At 45.6% G+C, this 15,140-nt stretch overlaps 1 protein-coding gene across 5 annotated transcripts in view; it reads left to right on the top strand.

Annotated features, from left to right (window-relative positions):
* LOC137524332 (ras-related protein Rab-35-like) overlaps nucleotides 1-15,140 on the top strand; it is a 41,239-nt gene that overhangs the window by 2,646 nt on the left and 23,453 nt on the right. The window contains exons 1-2 of one of the 5 annotated variants that reach the window (XM_068244076.1): nucleotides 6,425-6,498; nucleotides 8,220-8,981. In XM_068244076.1, the coding sequence (XP_068100177.1) occupies nucleotides 8,927-8,981 (55 nt within the window). In that variant the 5' untranslated portion in view covers nucleotides 6,425-6,498; nucleotides 8,220-8,926. Of the gene's footprint in view, nucleotides 1-6,424; nucleotides 6,512-6,594; nucleotides 6,618-6,655; nucleotides 6,775-8,219; nucleotides 8,982-15,140 lie in introns of those variants that run through there. The other 4 variants (XM_068244075.1, XM_068244078.1, XM_068244077.1 and 1 more) reach the window with 4 other exon arrangements.

Genomic DNA, 15,140 nt, shown 5'->3' with positions numbered 1-15,140 from the left:
TTAAAGGCACTAGTATTGACCTGAAGAAGCGGGCTGAGACCCGTGAAACGTGTTGTCCTTTTAATCGTGCTGAATAAATAATTTCATGTTTACATTAACCCTGTGATTTGGGTTCATCCATCTGGAGTGGTAAAGACGCCTCCCTCCACCGTATTATTTATTGTTTCATCACATTACTTAGTTTTGGGTGCCTCCACCCCCCTGTACTATATGTAATGAGACCACTCTGTGTGTGAGATCTCAGTATGTGTACGCATAGTGTGTAAGGAGACTACGTTATGAAACACGAGACCACTGTGTGTGATGAGACTACAGTATGAGTGACGACGCGCTCTACAATATGAAACCCGAAACCACTCTGTGTGTACTGAGATTACACAGTTACAAGACTTTGTGTGTGTGTGTACAGTGTGTGTGTGTGTACAGTGTGTGTACAGTGTGTGTGTGTATGTACAGTGTGTGTGTGTGTGTGTGTGTGTGTACAGTGTGTGTGTGTGTGTACAGTGTGTGTATGTACAGTGTGTGTGTGTACACAATGCCATGTGGAACATAATGCACACTAGCCCATATGCAATTAACTTTATCTCTTAGAATAAGTTAATTACATATTGGCCCATGGCTCCAAATGTCTGTGTTAAAGTGGACCTGAACTCTTGCACAGGACAGAAGGAAAACGCATAGAAATGCACCCTGTATGTATTTAGGGAGTTTAGCCTGTCTAATCCTCCCTCATCTGTGACTAATCACAAGTTATATATTGATCCCTTAGCTGTGTCAGTTGCTTGCCATGACAGAGACCTATATACACTGAAATTGTCAAGTGCAGTCGCAAAATGCAGTGCAATGTGATTGAGTTTTTTTAATCAATTGCGATTTTGCTGAGGCTCTCTTTTCCTTGGTTAAACCGTCCTATTCGGAACATAGTGGAAACATAGCCTAAATGCTTACCGTTATATTACTTCCCACATCCACATCCTCCAGAGAGCCTGACTGAAAGTTTTCACCAATGCACTCAGGAAGTAAAATATTATGAACTGAAGCATGGCTAAGCGACCCTGCTCTAGTGTAAGGGTGCCTACACATCCAATATTGACTGACCAATCTTCCATGTAGAATGTGAGCTTTGCTACACAATTACCTACACAATCTGTTCATAGTATTTAAAAAATGTTTGCCTCATACTACTTGGAGGTGTATTAAAATTGACCAATTATTGGCCAATTAAAATTAGATGTATCTGCTTACCCTAAAATACTCGTTGGCCTGCTAAAACGAAGGGCCGATGAGTCGGAGCAATTTTTGGGTACATGGCGTTGGATAATTTTTGTACCCACATAGCCCTGCAATGGTGGCTGTGGAGACAGAGCAAATTTTGGGTACCTGGAGTTGGTGGTTCTATAAATTGAGGAGCAGGAGTTGGATGATTTTTGTACCCACTCCATAGCTCTGCAGGGGCTGTGGAGTCTGAGGCCCTGTTCACAGTGGTCAGTTGCGTGGCAGAATAATTCTGCATGTCAACTCACATCCCATACAATTCTATGGGCCTGTTCACAGTACTGCATTCTAACTCGCTGCATGCAGGCTTTGTATTAAAGTCTCCATTGCAGTTCAGTCATTATAACACATTATAATATGTTGGTTATGCAGATGACCACTCTGAACCTAGCCTGAGTTGAAAAGTTGGAGCAATTTTTGGATACTTGCAGTTGGTGGTTTCATAAACTGAGGAGTCGGAACCAAATGATTTTTATACCGACTCCATAGCCCTTCAATGGCTGTGGAGTCAGTGTCGAGGAGTTGGAGCAGTTTTGGGTACCTGAAGTCGGTTGCTCATAAACTGAGGAGTTGGAGTCGTATGATTTTTGTACCGATTCCACAGCCCTGCTGAAACGGCACAGTCAACAGACAGATGAGAAGTGTCGTGTGTAAGTATGTGTAGTGAAGGATACACATGTCTGTGTTTGGATGAGTATGTTCAGTTCTCTTTTCACCTCAGAGGTAGAGGGTGTGTCCTCAGTATCTGTTCCTCCTGTGATAGAGGAAGTGTCCTCCTCTGTGCCAGGATGAGGGTTCTCCCGTGACTGCAGAGAGGAAGCCTCCAAAGTGTGAGCCTCCAGGGACAGGATTCACTCTGGGGCTGCTGTAGTCAGGTGATGCTTCACAGGGCGAGGATATGGCAGGATGAGGAACTTCTTGACGTGACTGGAAGTCTGTAGAGAGAGAAGGTAGATGTGTGTAGACCAGGCATGGGCAAACTTGGCCGTCCAGCTGTTAAGGAACTACAAGTCCCACAATGCATTGCAGGAGTCTGACAGCCACAGTCATGACTCATAAAGGCAAATGCATTGTGGGACTTGCAGTTCCGTAACAGCTGGAGGGCCGAGTTTGTCCATGCCTGGTGTGCTTGGGGGTAATCAGTAACAAGCTGTTCCCCTTTCCCTTCTTGCACCTCTGACACTGTAGTTGCCATTGGCAGGGATTGCTATGTATAGAGGGCTTGGGGGTAATCAGTAACAAGCTGTTCCCCATCCCCTTCTTGTACCTCTGACACTGTAGTTGCCATTGGCAGGGATTGCTATGTATAGAGTGCTTGGGGGTAATCAGTAACAAGCTGTTCCCCATTCCCTTCTTGCACCTCTGACACTGTAGTTGCCATTGGCAGGGATTGCTATGTATAGAGTGCTTGGGGGTAATCAGTAACAAGCTGCTCCCCATCCCCTTCTTGCACCTCTGACACTGTAGTTGCCATTGGCAGTTTTTAGTGCGCCGCATCAATTATGTATAGAATGCTTGGGGGGCCCCAATGCAAAACTTGCATCGGGGCCCACAGCTCCTTAGCTATGCCACTGCTGGTGTAGACCCATTAGGCTCACTTCCCATCTGCAGCGGGATCTCGTGCAGCCAGCGGGACTGGGCAATGTAATGTCTGCTCTGATGGTCTGCTGTGGTCCGGCTGCAGATGCGTTATTTCTAGAGGGAGCGCATTTGCTCTTCCAGGATTATTGCGGGCAGCACAGAGTTGTGGCCTGCTTACCGCAATCGATCCTTTGCAGACTAGTGTGAACAGCTCCTATATATCAAATAGGAGCCGTTCATTGCCATAGCTGTTGTCTCTTTTTTCCCAGAATCGCTTAGGGTAAGCCCAGCAGCCATGTTCTGACTTCTCACAGATGATAGAAATATTCCAGCCACCATGAATGGGCTGTGTAGAAATTGGCACTTGGGTTAGAGCAGTAATCTGCAAACTTGGCTCTCCAGCTGTTAAGGAACTACAAGTCCCAAAATGCATTGCGGGAGTCTGACAGCCACAATCATGAATCATAAAGGCAAATGCATTGTGGGACTTGTAGTTCCTTAACAGCTGGAGAGCCAAATTTGCAGATCGCTGGGTTAGTCTTGAAAGAATGCTGCCGGGGGGATTTCTGACCACTGACTGTTGTTTACATGCATTTTCAAGTACAGAGTATTCCTTGGGGGCCATTCACACTTTGCATGCATCACGCGGCATTGTAATTTCACACTTGTTTGCGCGTATAATGTATTTCTGTATCCTTGCATTTGAATCGCATTTTTCTTACGCGCATTTTATGATTTTTCTGTGTTTTTGAACTTGTGAGACAGTGGCAATTTTTTTCTGTGTCTGATGTGCAATTTGCATGTAATACAAGTCAGTGGAAACGCAGAAAAATCGCATTTATGTCAAAAATAATATCCGATTTGAACTTCATTAGATACGGTCTCATGCAAGTTCACGTCATCAGTATGTACTGGCAAATCGCACTCCAAGATATGGCAGAAAAAATGTACAGAAAAATGCAAAATTGCTGATAAAAAATCAGGCAGGAGTCGCACTTGAGGGAATTGCATGTTCTTTTCCTGAATGGAGAAATGTACTGGATGTAACAGTCATTTAGTTAAAGGGATGCTTAAGTCATCCACAAAAAATGAGCTTCACTTACCTGGGGCTTCTACCAGCCCTCGGCAGGCATCCTGTGCCCTCGTAGTCTCGAGGGCACAGGGGGGCTGGTAGAGGGCCCCAGGTGAGTAACACTCATTTTTTTGGGATGAATTAAGTGTCACTTTAATTTACTGTTTCACATTTAGGGGTTGCAGTGCGCAATTCAATGTTCTCCCCAGAATTTTTTTTTCTAGCCGGGTGGCGTGAAAAAGTAGCTGGGTGGGGCGCGATGGAGAACTGCATCGTCAGTGCTTACAGCATAGGATGAGGAGGTGAGCTGATGACAGCCAGGTGCTCACCAAAATTAGCCGGGTAAATGAGTCTGGGGAGAACACTACAATTCAAGCAAGGAGTTGGCATGGATAAATGTGTGATCACTGCCTACCTACCAGGGCTGTGGAGTTGGTACAAAAATCATCCGACTCCAGCTCTGACTCCTCAGTTTATAAAACCACCGACTCCAGGTACTCAAAATTACTCAGACTCCAAAGCCCTGATACTTACCTGGGGCTTCCTCTATCACCATGAGGCCCGTGGGGTCCCTTGCCATCCTCTCCAGTGGCTCCACTCAGTAGCAGTCCCCTCCGGTATTCTGGTTGGCCTCACTCTCCTGCACATGTGCAGCTTGGCCGTGCTCGCCCCCCGCTTCACGCTCCAGCAGCCAGGAGCATTCTGCACCCCTTTTCCAGGGAGGAGAGCACTCGCATGGCCGAGCCGCACATGTGCTGAAGCGGCATGACAGGCCATGACTGACCAGTATACCAAAGGGGACTACTGAACAATAGTGGCTAGAGAGAATGCTGAGAGAGCCCTCGGACCTCATGGGGCTGGAGGAAGCACCAGGTAAGTATAAATACTGGCATATAGCCCGTCTCGGTTACATTTTAAAGGTGCACTACGGCGAAAAATTGTAAAATGTGTGCAAACATATACAAATTAGAAGTACGTTTTTCCAGAGTAAAATGAGCCATAAATGACTTTTCTCCTATGTTGCTGTCACTTCCAGTAGGTAGTAGAAATCTGACAGAAGTGACAAGTTTTGGACTAGTTCATCTCTTCATAGGGGATTCTCAGCAAGGTTTTTATTCTTTATTAAGACATTCCCTAAGAAGGATTTAAACAATGATGCTGGCCAGCTTTCCCTGCTTGCTACAGTTTTTTGGCAGTTACACAGAGCAACTGCCATTCACTAAGTGCATTTGAAAATAAATCAATTCCTGAGAATCCCCTATGGACTAGTCCAAAACCTGTCACTTCTGTCAGTGACAGCAACATAGGAGAAAAGTCATTTATGGCTCCTTTTACTCTGGAAAAACGTACTTCTTATTTGTCTCTGTTTGCACATATTTTAAATTTTTTTGCCATAGTGCCCCTTTAAGCAATACTAGTTGCCTGGCTGTCCTGCTGAACCTCTGCCTCTAATACTTTCAGCCATAGACCCTGAACAAGCATGCAGCAGATCAGGTGTTTCTGACATTATTGTCAGATATGGCAAGATTAGCTGCATATGGCCTCGATTCATAAAGCATTACCTCATGCGGTAATGCTGAAAACAGCAGACTTTACCGACCACTTAGCAAAATGTCAATTCATAAAGGCTGTTACCGCATGAAAAGCTGACATTACCGACCAGGGAGATAAATTACCGACTTGGCTGCAGTTACCGACAACACGTCAGTAAATTGTCAGCAAATGTCAATTCATAAAGCCTGCAACAAGCGGTAAGCCAGGCGGTAGTTAACGACACCTCTGGTGAGGTCTTAACAAGTTACTGACAGCTCTGATTAATGCAAAGAGCAGAGATCCGAAGTCAGTTTGATTCATCTGTGGAGAGAGCCAGAGAGCCCTCTGTGTGAATCATTTCAGCAGGCAGGGAAAGACTGTGTGACTCATCTGTCTGAGTCATCAGTGGGAGAGCCAGAGAGAGCCGTCTGTCTGATTCATTTCTGCAGGGCAAAGAGGGAATCGGGACACTGCTCTACTCTACCGCTCAATGGGCTGCGGTAATTTACCGACCTCCAAGGGCAGCTGGGGAAATCTTTATGAATTAGCACACAGACCGGGAAAATACCGAGTGCGGTATTTTCCCGACAAGATTTTTTTTATCGCACTGCTGTTTGTGAATCGAGGCCTATTCTGAAACAAGCATGCAGCTAATCCACTCAGACTTTAGTCTGAAACACCTGATATGCTGCATGCTTGTTCAGGGTCTATGGCGAAAAGTATTAGAAACAGAGGTTCAGCATGACAGCCAGGCAATCTGCATTGTTTTAGGGCTTGTTTACAGTGCTCAGTTGCAGAATAATTCTTGCACCATTCATTGCACCATATCCGATTGCTGTGTCATTTTTCTGTGTTCTGAAACTGCACACATGTATATAGATTCAGCTGCAAGGCTGCCATAAAGGTGCTTCACTAATCTGCTCCCATTGGCCAGCTGTCAGTCATGTGATATTGGTGGTTAGTGGGGACTGGTCTTCAGTTAGCTTACATCAGCATCAGCTTTTCCTGTGAGAGAGAAAACTGCAGCTCAGGACCTGGTGTGTGAGGGAGGTATTTGTGCTTGTCGCCCATAGCAACCAGTTTTATTTTTGGTTACCTCTGCAAATCAGCACTGTTACGACGGAAGCAGGACAAACATTTTTAGGGGAACCAACAGGCATGTCCTATACACCGGGGAAGACAAATACCGGGCACAGAGCCGCAGATGTTCTGTTCCTCCCAGAAATGACTGAAAAAATGAATTAACAAACCTGCAGAACAGAAAACACAACAGACAGCTTGCAAGACCTTATCACCTACCACTGTAAAGCATGGTATGCACCTTTTCATTTTGATTGGCCAATCACAGACCAATTTTACCACTTCCATGTAGTATTGAGGCCAACATATTGTGTAAGTAAACTCTCATATTACATGGATGTGGTAAAATTGGCCAATCAAAATTGGGTGATCTGGAAATGAAACACGAGAGGGTGACAGTTGACCATTAGGGACAGTTTAGCGATTCAGGATGGGGCGGGCACATTTCATGACGCAGGCCCGAGTCTCTCTTCCTACTTCTAAGAAGAATGGCATTTTTCACATGAAAGTTAGACATGGAGCAGTGCTAAGATGCCAACCCGTATAAGTAAGAGGGATATGAAGGCTGCCATGTTTATTTCCTTTTTAACAATACCAGTTGTTTATGAATCACTCACCTGAAACAAGCATGCAGCTAATCCAGTCAGATTTTTTTCAGATACATCTGATCTGCATGCTTGTTCAGGGGTCCCCAAACTTTTTCGGTCAAGGGCCGGGTCAACATACTTTAGACTGTTGAGGGGCCGGAAAACATAAGATTATGTTGAAAAACATTACCTTGAATCTAGGTATAGATTCCCCCCCCAATCATGCCCAGAGGAGAACTCCCAGCAGCAGCCATTCAGTCAAGCAGCATACCCAGGTGACAACCTGCTGTCTAGTTGGACAGCAGCGTCACCTGATGCAGAATTGGATTGGAAGCCAGCAAATGACTGCTCGTTGGCTTCTACAGTATGTGGATGGGTGGTGCCAGCACTGCTATTCTATATACGCGGCGCCAATATTTAAAGGTGCAGTGAGCTGCATCTATGAGTTATACTTTTTGTGTTTGGGGGGCCAGTGAAAAAGCCTCAGGCGGCCGCATTCGGCCTGCGGGCCTCAGTTTGATTACCACTGGTCTAGGGTCTGCCGTGCATGAGTGCCCTGAGCGTCTGCGTCACCAAGAGCGTACCTGCGCAGTACGCTCCCAATGTCATGGAGCTGCAGCGAGGGACTTGTAGGGGCTGGAAGAAGATATATATATATATATATATATATATATATATATATATATATATATATATATATATATATATATATTCTATTTTTTTTTTTATTTTTTCTCGCCTCAGGAGTCCTTTAAAAGGAAATAAATATGGCAGCCTCCATATCCCTCTCGCTACAGTTGTCCTTTAATGATGAAACAAAAATCTCCTGCACCAAAATACTGCTGCGTCAGTCTTTCCTGGAATGAGGGCCTGTGAGCCAAGACTCAGACTTCATAACTGGAATTATATCTTTATGATTGCGCCCCCCACACACACTCCTTCAATCACAGGGCTGAAGTATTTGTATATCGTGTGTGTGTGTGTGTGTGTGTGTGTGTGTGTGTGTGTGTGTGTTCTGGCACTGAGCATTGTTGTGATAGATGGGGATGTGGTCAGTAATCTGTGTGTCTGTGTTTTCCCTCTCTGTACAGGAACTCTGGGACGTTTTGCTGACTTCCTTCCTTTCCTCCGGGACTCCACCAAACAGCTGAGCCAGGGAGAGAAAACTGCGGAGAGACCACAACACTGACTGGGAAGACTGGGAAACACTGACTGCTGAGAGAGTACAAGATTGTGACTACGCAAGGCCCAACGATAACTACCAGGAGGAGGGAGACACAGTGACCGCACAAGAGAGGATGAGAGACTGACGTGACATCAGAGAGAGACACTGGCTTCTGAGAGACTGTGACGTCACTTCACACAGAGAGAGAGAGAGAGAGAGAGAGCGACGCTGGCTGCTGAGAGACTGTGACGTCACTTTACAGAGAGTGAGAGACACTAGCTGCTGAGAGACTGTGACGTGACTTCACAGAGAGACACTGGCTGCTGAGACTCTGACGTTACATCACACAGGAAGACACCGGCTGCTGAGAGACTGTGACGTCACACAGGAAAACGCTGACTGCTGAACATATCCCTGATCGTGTAGAAGGAGTAAAATGGCTCCGCAGTGGACCAGGTGGTGACACAGGTGGAAAGTAACTATACCAGGGGAGGGGGTGACGGGTATAACCACAGATAAAAAACTGGAAGTGAGGGGAGGCTCTATACATCGGGACATCACATGGAAGAGTGACCAGGCCAGCTGAGAACGTGCGACTCGGCCAGCTCATCCTAACCTACAGGATACACAAAGATGGCCGCCAAGGACTACGATCATTTATTTAAACTTCTCCTCATTGGTGACTCGGGTAAGTGGCTGCTGTGGTGGTTGTCCTCTCAGCCTCACTCCCTACATGCAGATTTTCCAGTCTTCAGGACATCAGTTTAAAGGTCACATGCACTGAGAGGGATATGGAGGCTGCCATATTTAGTTCCTCTTAAGCAATGCACATTGCTTGGCAGTCCTGCTGATCCTCTGCCTCTAATACTTTTAGTTATAGCCCCTGAACAAGCATGCAGATCAGGTGCTCTGACTGAAGTCTGACTGGATTAGCTGCACGCTTGCTTCATGTGTGTGATTCAGACACTACTGCAGCATGCCAGGCAACTAGTATTGTTTAAAATGAGATAAATATGGCAGCCACCATATCGCTCACCCGCCTCAGGTTCCTTTTAACATTTCCATTTTTTTAATATGTCATTAACAACCATTCTTGCTCAATATGTCGTAATGGTAACCTGTGGCGTAATTGCAGGGGAAGCATTGTGTAACGGCATAAAGGGCACCGTAGGTAAAAATTAACTGATAAGATAAACCATTGTATGTATGACTTTTTAGATATCCCAAAGTTTTATTTTATCTTTAAATCTTTTTTTTTTTTTTAACCATTTTATTGTCTCTGTTCAATGACTCATTCATTAAAGTATGCCAGAGCTAAAATCTATGAACAATTTACTTTTCTCTTTCCTGCGCTCAAAAGCAATTTTCTGCCAGGAAAGTGTTTTATGGCTGTCATTCCTTATCTGTTAGGGCTACACTATAGTCTAAGGCCACATACAGACATCAGACCATAGTCTTTGGAAAATGAAAGATCACAGACCAATCTTACCACCCTTCCTGTAGTATAAGAGCCATACTCTACACAGTCTTTTCTATGGAGCTGAACTCCACATCAGAAAAAAATCATTGCAAGATGCTGCACACACAGATGCTGTACAGACACAAAAGATCAGTATCTGCAAAAGATCTGTTCCTGCCAAAAATCCATTCCTGCAAATTGCAATGATAGTCTATGAGATCTGCAGATCATCATACACACATGATTTAACTGACATTCATCTGCAGATCTGCAGATCTGAAAATCCATCCTGGTGGATCTGATCTGCAGATGAATGTCAGTTAAATCATGTGTGTATGATGATCTGCAGATCTCATAGACTATCATTGCAATTTGCAGGAATGGATTTTTGGCAGGAACAGATCTTTTGCAGATACTGATCTTTTGTGTCTGTACAGCATCTGTGTGTGCAGCATCTTGCAAAGATTTCTGTCTGATGGGGAGTTCAGCTCCATAGAAAAGACTGTGTAGAGTATGGCTCTTATACTACAGGAAGGGTGGTAAGATTGGTCTGTGATCTTTCATTTTCCAAAGACTATGGTCTGATGTCTGTATGTGGCCTAAGGCCACATACACACATCAGACTATAGTCTTTGGAAAGTGAAAGATCACAGACCAATTTTACCCCCTTCCGTGTAGTATGAGAGCCATACCTACACAGTCTATTCTATGGAGCTGAACTCCCCATCAGACAGAAATCTTTGCAGGATGCTGCACACACAGATGCTGTACACACTCAAAAGATCTGTAGCTGCAAAAGATCTGTTCCTGCCAAAAATCCAATCCTGCAAATTGCAATGATAGTCTATGAGATCTGCAGATCATCATACACACATGATTTAACTGACATTCATCTGAAGATCAGATCCACCAGGATGGATTTTCAGATCTGCAGATGATTGTCAGATCTGCAGATGAATGTCAGTTACCGTATATACTCGCATACAAGCCGAATTTTTGACCCCCAAAAAGGGGGTCAAAAGTTGGGGGGTCGGCTTGTATGCGAGTCTTCCCTGGTGGTATAGTGGTGGGTGTTCCGCGCCCCGCTCCCCCCCCCCCCCTCCCCGCTCCCCCCGCGGCCGCCGCTGCTATTACCTGCAGGCAGCGGCCGCTTCCTAATCCGCGTTCCTCTTCTTAAACTTTTCAGCGTGCTGTGACGATGCAGGGGCAGGAAAGAGCGGTTCCCTTGGTAACGGCGATACAGATTGCCGTTATAGGGAGCCGCGCTCTTTCCTGCACTCTGCATCGTCACAGCAGCAGCGCTGGGCGCGCTGCTGTGATACACGCTGAAAAGTTTAAGAAGAGGAACGCGGATTAGGAAGCGGCCGCTGCCTGCAGGTAATAGCAGCGGCGGGGAGGGAGCCGGGAGTACTACCTACCTATGCTGGGCACTATACTGGCTAAACTGGGCACTATACTGGCTAAACTGGGCACTATATTGGCTAAACTGGGCACTATATTGGCTAAACTGGGCACTATACTAGCTAAACTGGGCACTATATTGGCTAAACTGGGCACTATACTAGCTAAACTGGGCACTATACTAGCTAAACTGGGGCACTATACTAGCTAAACTGGGCACTATACTAGCTAAACTGGGCACTATACTAGCTAAACTGGGCACTATACTAGCTAAACTGGGCACTAAACTGGGCACTATACTGGCTAAACTGGGCACTATACTGGCTAAACTGGGCACTTTACTAGCCATACTGGGGCACTATACTAGCTAAACTGGGCACTATACTAGCTAAACTGAGGCACTACCTACCCATACTGGGCGCTATACTGGGCACTATACTGGCTATACTGGGCACTTTACTATCTATACTGGGCACTTTACTAGCTATACTGGGCACTATACTAGCTATACTGGGCACTATACTAGCTATACTGGGACACACTGGGGGGCTGCACCAATCCAGCATTTCCTACCCCCGGCTTATATGGGGGTCAATCGTTTTTCCCAGTTTTTTCAGGGAAAAGTTGGGGGGTCGGCTTATATGCGGGTCGGCTTATATGCGAGTATATACGGTAAATCATGTGTGTATGATAATCTGCAGATCTCATAGACTATCACTGCAATTTGCAGGAATGGATTTTTGGCAGGAACAGATCTTTTGCAGATACTGATCTTTTGTGTCTGTACAGCATCTTTGTGTGCAGCATCTTGCAAAGATTTTTTTTCTGATGTGGAGTTCAGCTCCATAGAAAAGACTGTGAAGGTATGGCTCTCATACTACATGAAGGGTGGTAAGATTGGTCTGTGATCTTTCATTTTCCAAAGACTATGGTCTGATGTGTGTATGAGCCTTTACTCTGTCCAGAAACTGTCACTTGCATTTTTTTCTGATGTTTAACTCTTTCAGGCAGGGAAAGAAAAAAAGGGACACAGCATAGTTATTTGTGTGCTTGGCACTGTACATACACATTGATCTCATTGTCACATGTCACCTTTGATGTCCTTTTAAAGAGACTCTGAAGGGAGAATAAATCTCGCTTCAGAGCTCATAGTTAGCAGGGGCACGTGTGCCCCTGCTAAACCGCCGCAATAGTGCCGCTAAACGGGGGTCCCTTCACCCCGAAACCCCCCACTGCGACACTTGGTCGCTCCTGGAGGTAGGGCTAACGGCTGCAGCCCTGCCTCCAGTCGCGTCTATCAGCGGTGGATCTCCGCCTCTCCCCCGCCCCTCTCAGTGAAGGAAGACTGAGAGGGGCGGGGAGAGGCGGAGATACGCGCTGACAGACGCGCGTGGGGCAGGGCTGCGGCGGTTAGCCCTGCCCCAACCAGGAAGCGCTCCCCCGCATTACAGAGGGGATTTGGGGGATCAGGGACCCCCGTTAAGCCGCGGGATAGCGGCGGTTTAGCAGGGGCACACGTGCCCCTGCTATCTATGAGGTCTGAAGCGAGATTTATTCTCGCTTCAGACTCTTTAAGATGTGATTTAGCCAATCCAAACACACTGAGAGTTGTAGTTCCAGAGTCCTAGGTGTAGTTCCTAAGGGCCCTTTTCCACCAGCAATCGCTAGCGTTTACGGTAGCGATAGCTAGTGGAAAAGGGCCCTCAGGAACTACACCTAGGACTCTGGAACTACAGCTCTGTGTGTTTGCGATTGCGATTCAGCAAAGTCCTTTTTCCCCCCGAAGATTGCGATTTTGCTATGCACTGCATAGCATAGCAAAATCGTGGCAATAATCGCTCTGCGTAGCGATCGCGGTTTTTGTAAAAATGTAACCGTGGTAGTGGAAATTACCTCCAGAGATTCCTATGTTATTTAGCAAACCCTAGTGATTTTAAAATGGCTAGCGATTTGTGATTCAGCAATCGCTCTAGTGGAAAAGGGCCCTTAAAGGGACACTTAAGTCAAACAAAAAAAACGAGTTTTATTCACCTTGGGCTTCCAATAGCCCCCTGCAGCTGTCCGGTGCCCTCGCCATCTCCCTCCGATCCTCCTGGCCCCGCCGGCAGCCACTTCCTGTTTCGGTGACAGGAGCTGACAGGCTGGGGATGCGAGTGATTCTTCGCGTTCCTGGCCACAATAGCGCCATCTATGCTGTTATAGCATATATCATATACCATATAGCAACATAGAGGGTGCTAATGTGTCTGGGAACGTGAAGAATCACTCGCGTCCCCAGCCTGTCAGCTCCTGTCACCGAAACAGGAAGTGGCTGCTGGCGGGGCCAGGAGGATCGGAGGGAGACGGCGAGGGCACCGGACAGCAGGGGGCTATTGAAAGCCCTAGGTGAGTAAAACTCATTTTTTTTGTTTGACTTAAGTGTCCCTTTAATTGCAAATACCTTTTTGTTTTAAGAAAGCAAACTTTTGTTTTGCATAGCATTTTAGTACGGGGGCTTTTTGGTCCTTTTCAGCCCCTTACACGCTCCTAGGAGTTCTGGTTTACCATGAGCTTGCTGGGCACTCTGCTACTCTGTAGTTCCAGAGAAAAAGCTAAGGGGAATAATAATTTTTGGTCGTATTACAGGCTAGAGTGACTGTTCATTCTCTCCAGGCCTTTGCAGGAGCGATGAATTATTGATCAGATTTCATCATAAACCTGATCTCTGAAGACCTTGTTTAAAAGTTGGTATACTTTTTATAGCTCCTAGTTCAGCCAAAGCTTACCTTTCTTTGAGGAATTGGGGTTGCGGCTTCTATATCATTTTTACAAGATGTCCGAAACCGGATTCACTTGCAAATACAATAAGGGCTCTTTCACATGGGCACTTGAACTATGTGCTCAGCAAGCAGTTGCCAGGCAGCAGCAAGCAGTTGCCAGGCATCAGCAAGCAATTGAGAGTTCGATGGACATTTCACTGACTATCAACTGCTCATGTGAAAGGGGCCTTAGGCCTCTTTTCCACAGGCAGTTGATGGGCAGTGAAATGCTTCTCAAACTCTCACAACTACTTGCTGCTGTCTGATAACTGCTCACTGCTGCCTGCCAACTGCTCACTGCTTGCTGAGCACACAGTTCAACTACCTGTGGAAAAGAGGCCTAAGGGCCCTTTCACACGGACAGTTGATAGGCAGTGAAAAGATTGTCGAACTCTCAAAACTGCTTGCTGCTGCCTGGCAACTACTTGATGGGCACACAGTTCAACTGCCCGTGGAAATAAGCCCTAAAGGTGGCCACACACCATACAATTTTTTTTAAATATCTGTTCAATTCAAGGATAGCAATCGATTTTTCTGACTCATTGTAACAATTCAAAAATCTGACCAATGTAACGCACTCCTATGTTAAATGTTTCCCCAATCATGACTAAAATAATCGAAAGCTCAGAAAAAATTGATCGGAACTGTACATCAAGTAATTGACGATCCCTCACACCATACAATTCTTGATAAAGTTGGTCTTAAATTTCCAACATGTCCAATCTCCAAAAATCAAACAAAATGGGAAATTCAATCGGATTTATCGATCGAAAACAAAGGTGAGCTCTCAATTTTTCAGGACAACTGTTCAAAATGATCGAATTGGTGAAAAATTTGATTTTTTTAATTGTATGTTGTGTGGCCACCTTAAGTTTGTTTCCACCACACACTTGCATTTTCACGTGTAAGACTGCGTATACAAATTTTGACAAGGGAAAAAAAAGGGAAGTTTATGCAGATTTTCACATGTGGCTGGCATATTGGACTATTTCTTCCTCTATTGCTGTCTATGTGACACACATGGGATTTTTGCATTTCACATGCAGAGCCGTGCGCAATTTGGACAGGAACACAGGAGTAATGTGAAAAAACTCACGCAGCACATCATAAACGCAAATTTGCATTGCATGGAAACTAGCCCATTGACGATCATTAGAATGCATTCTAATTTCATACTGAAAAAAATGTG

This window comes from Hyperolius riggenbachi, chromosome 7, assembly GCF_040937935.1.
Source record: "Hyperolius riggenbachi isolate aHypRig1 chromosome 7, aHypRig1.pri, whole genome shotgun sequence".
NCBI lineage: Eukaryota > Metazoa > Chordata > Amphibia > Anura > Hyperoliidae > Hyperolius > Hyperolius riggenbachi.
Note: the sequence above shows the minus strand (reverse complement) of the source record. Positions and strands in the feature narration are given on the sequence as shown.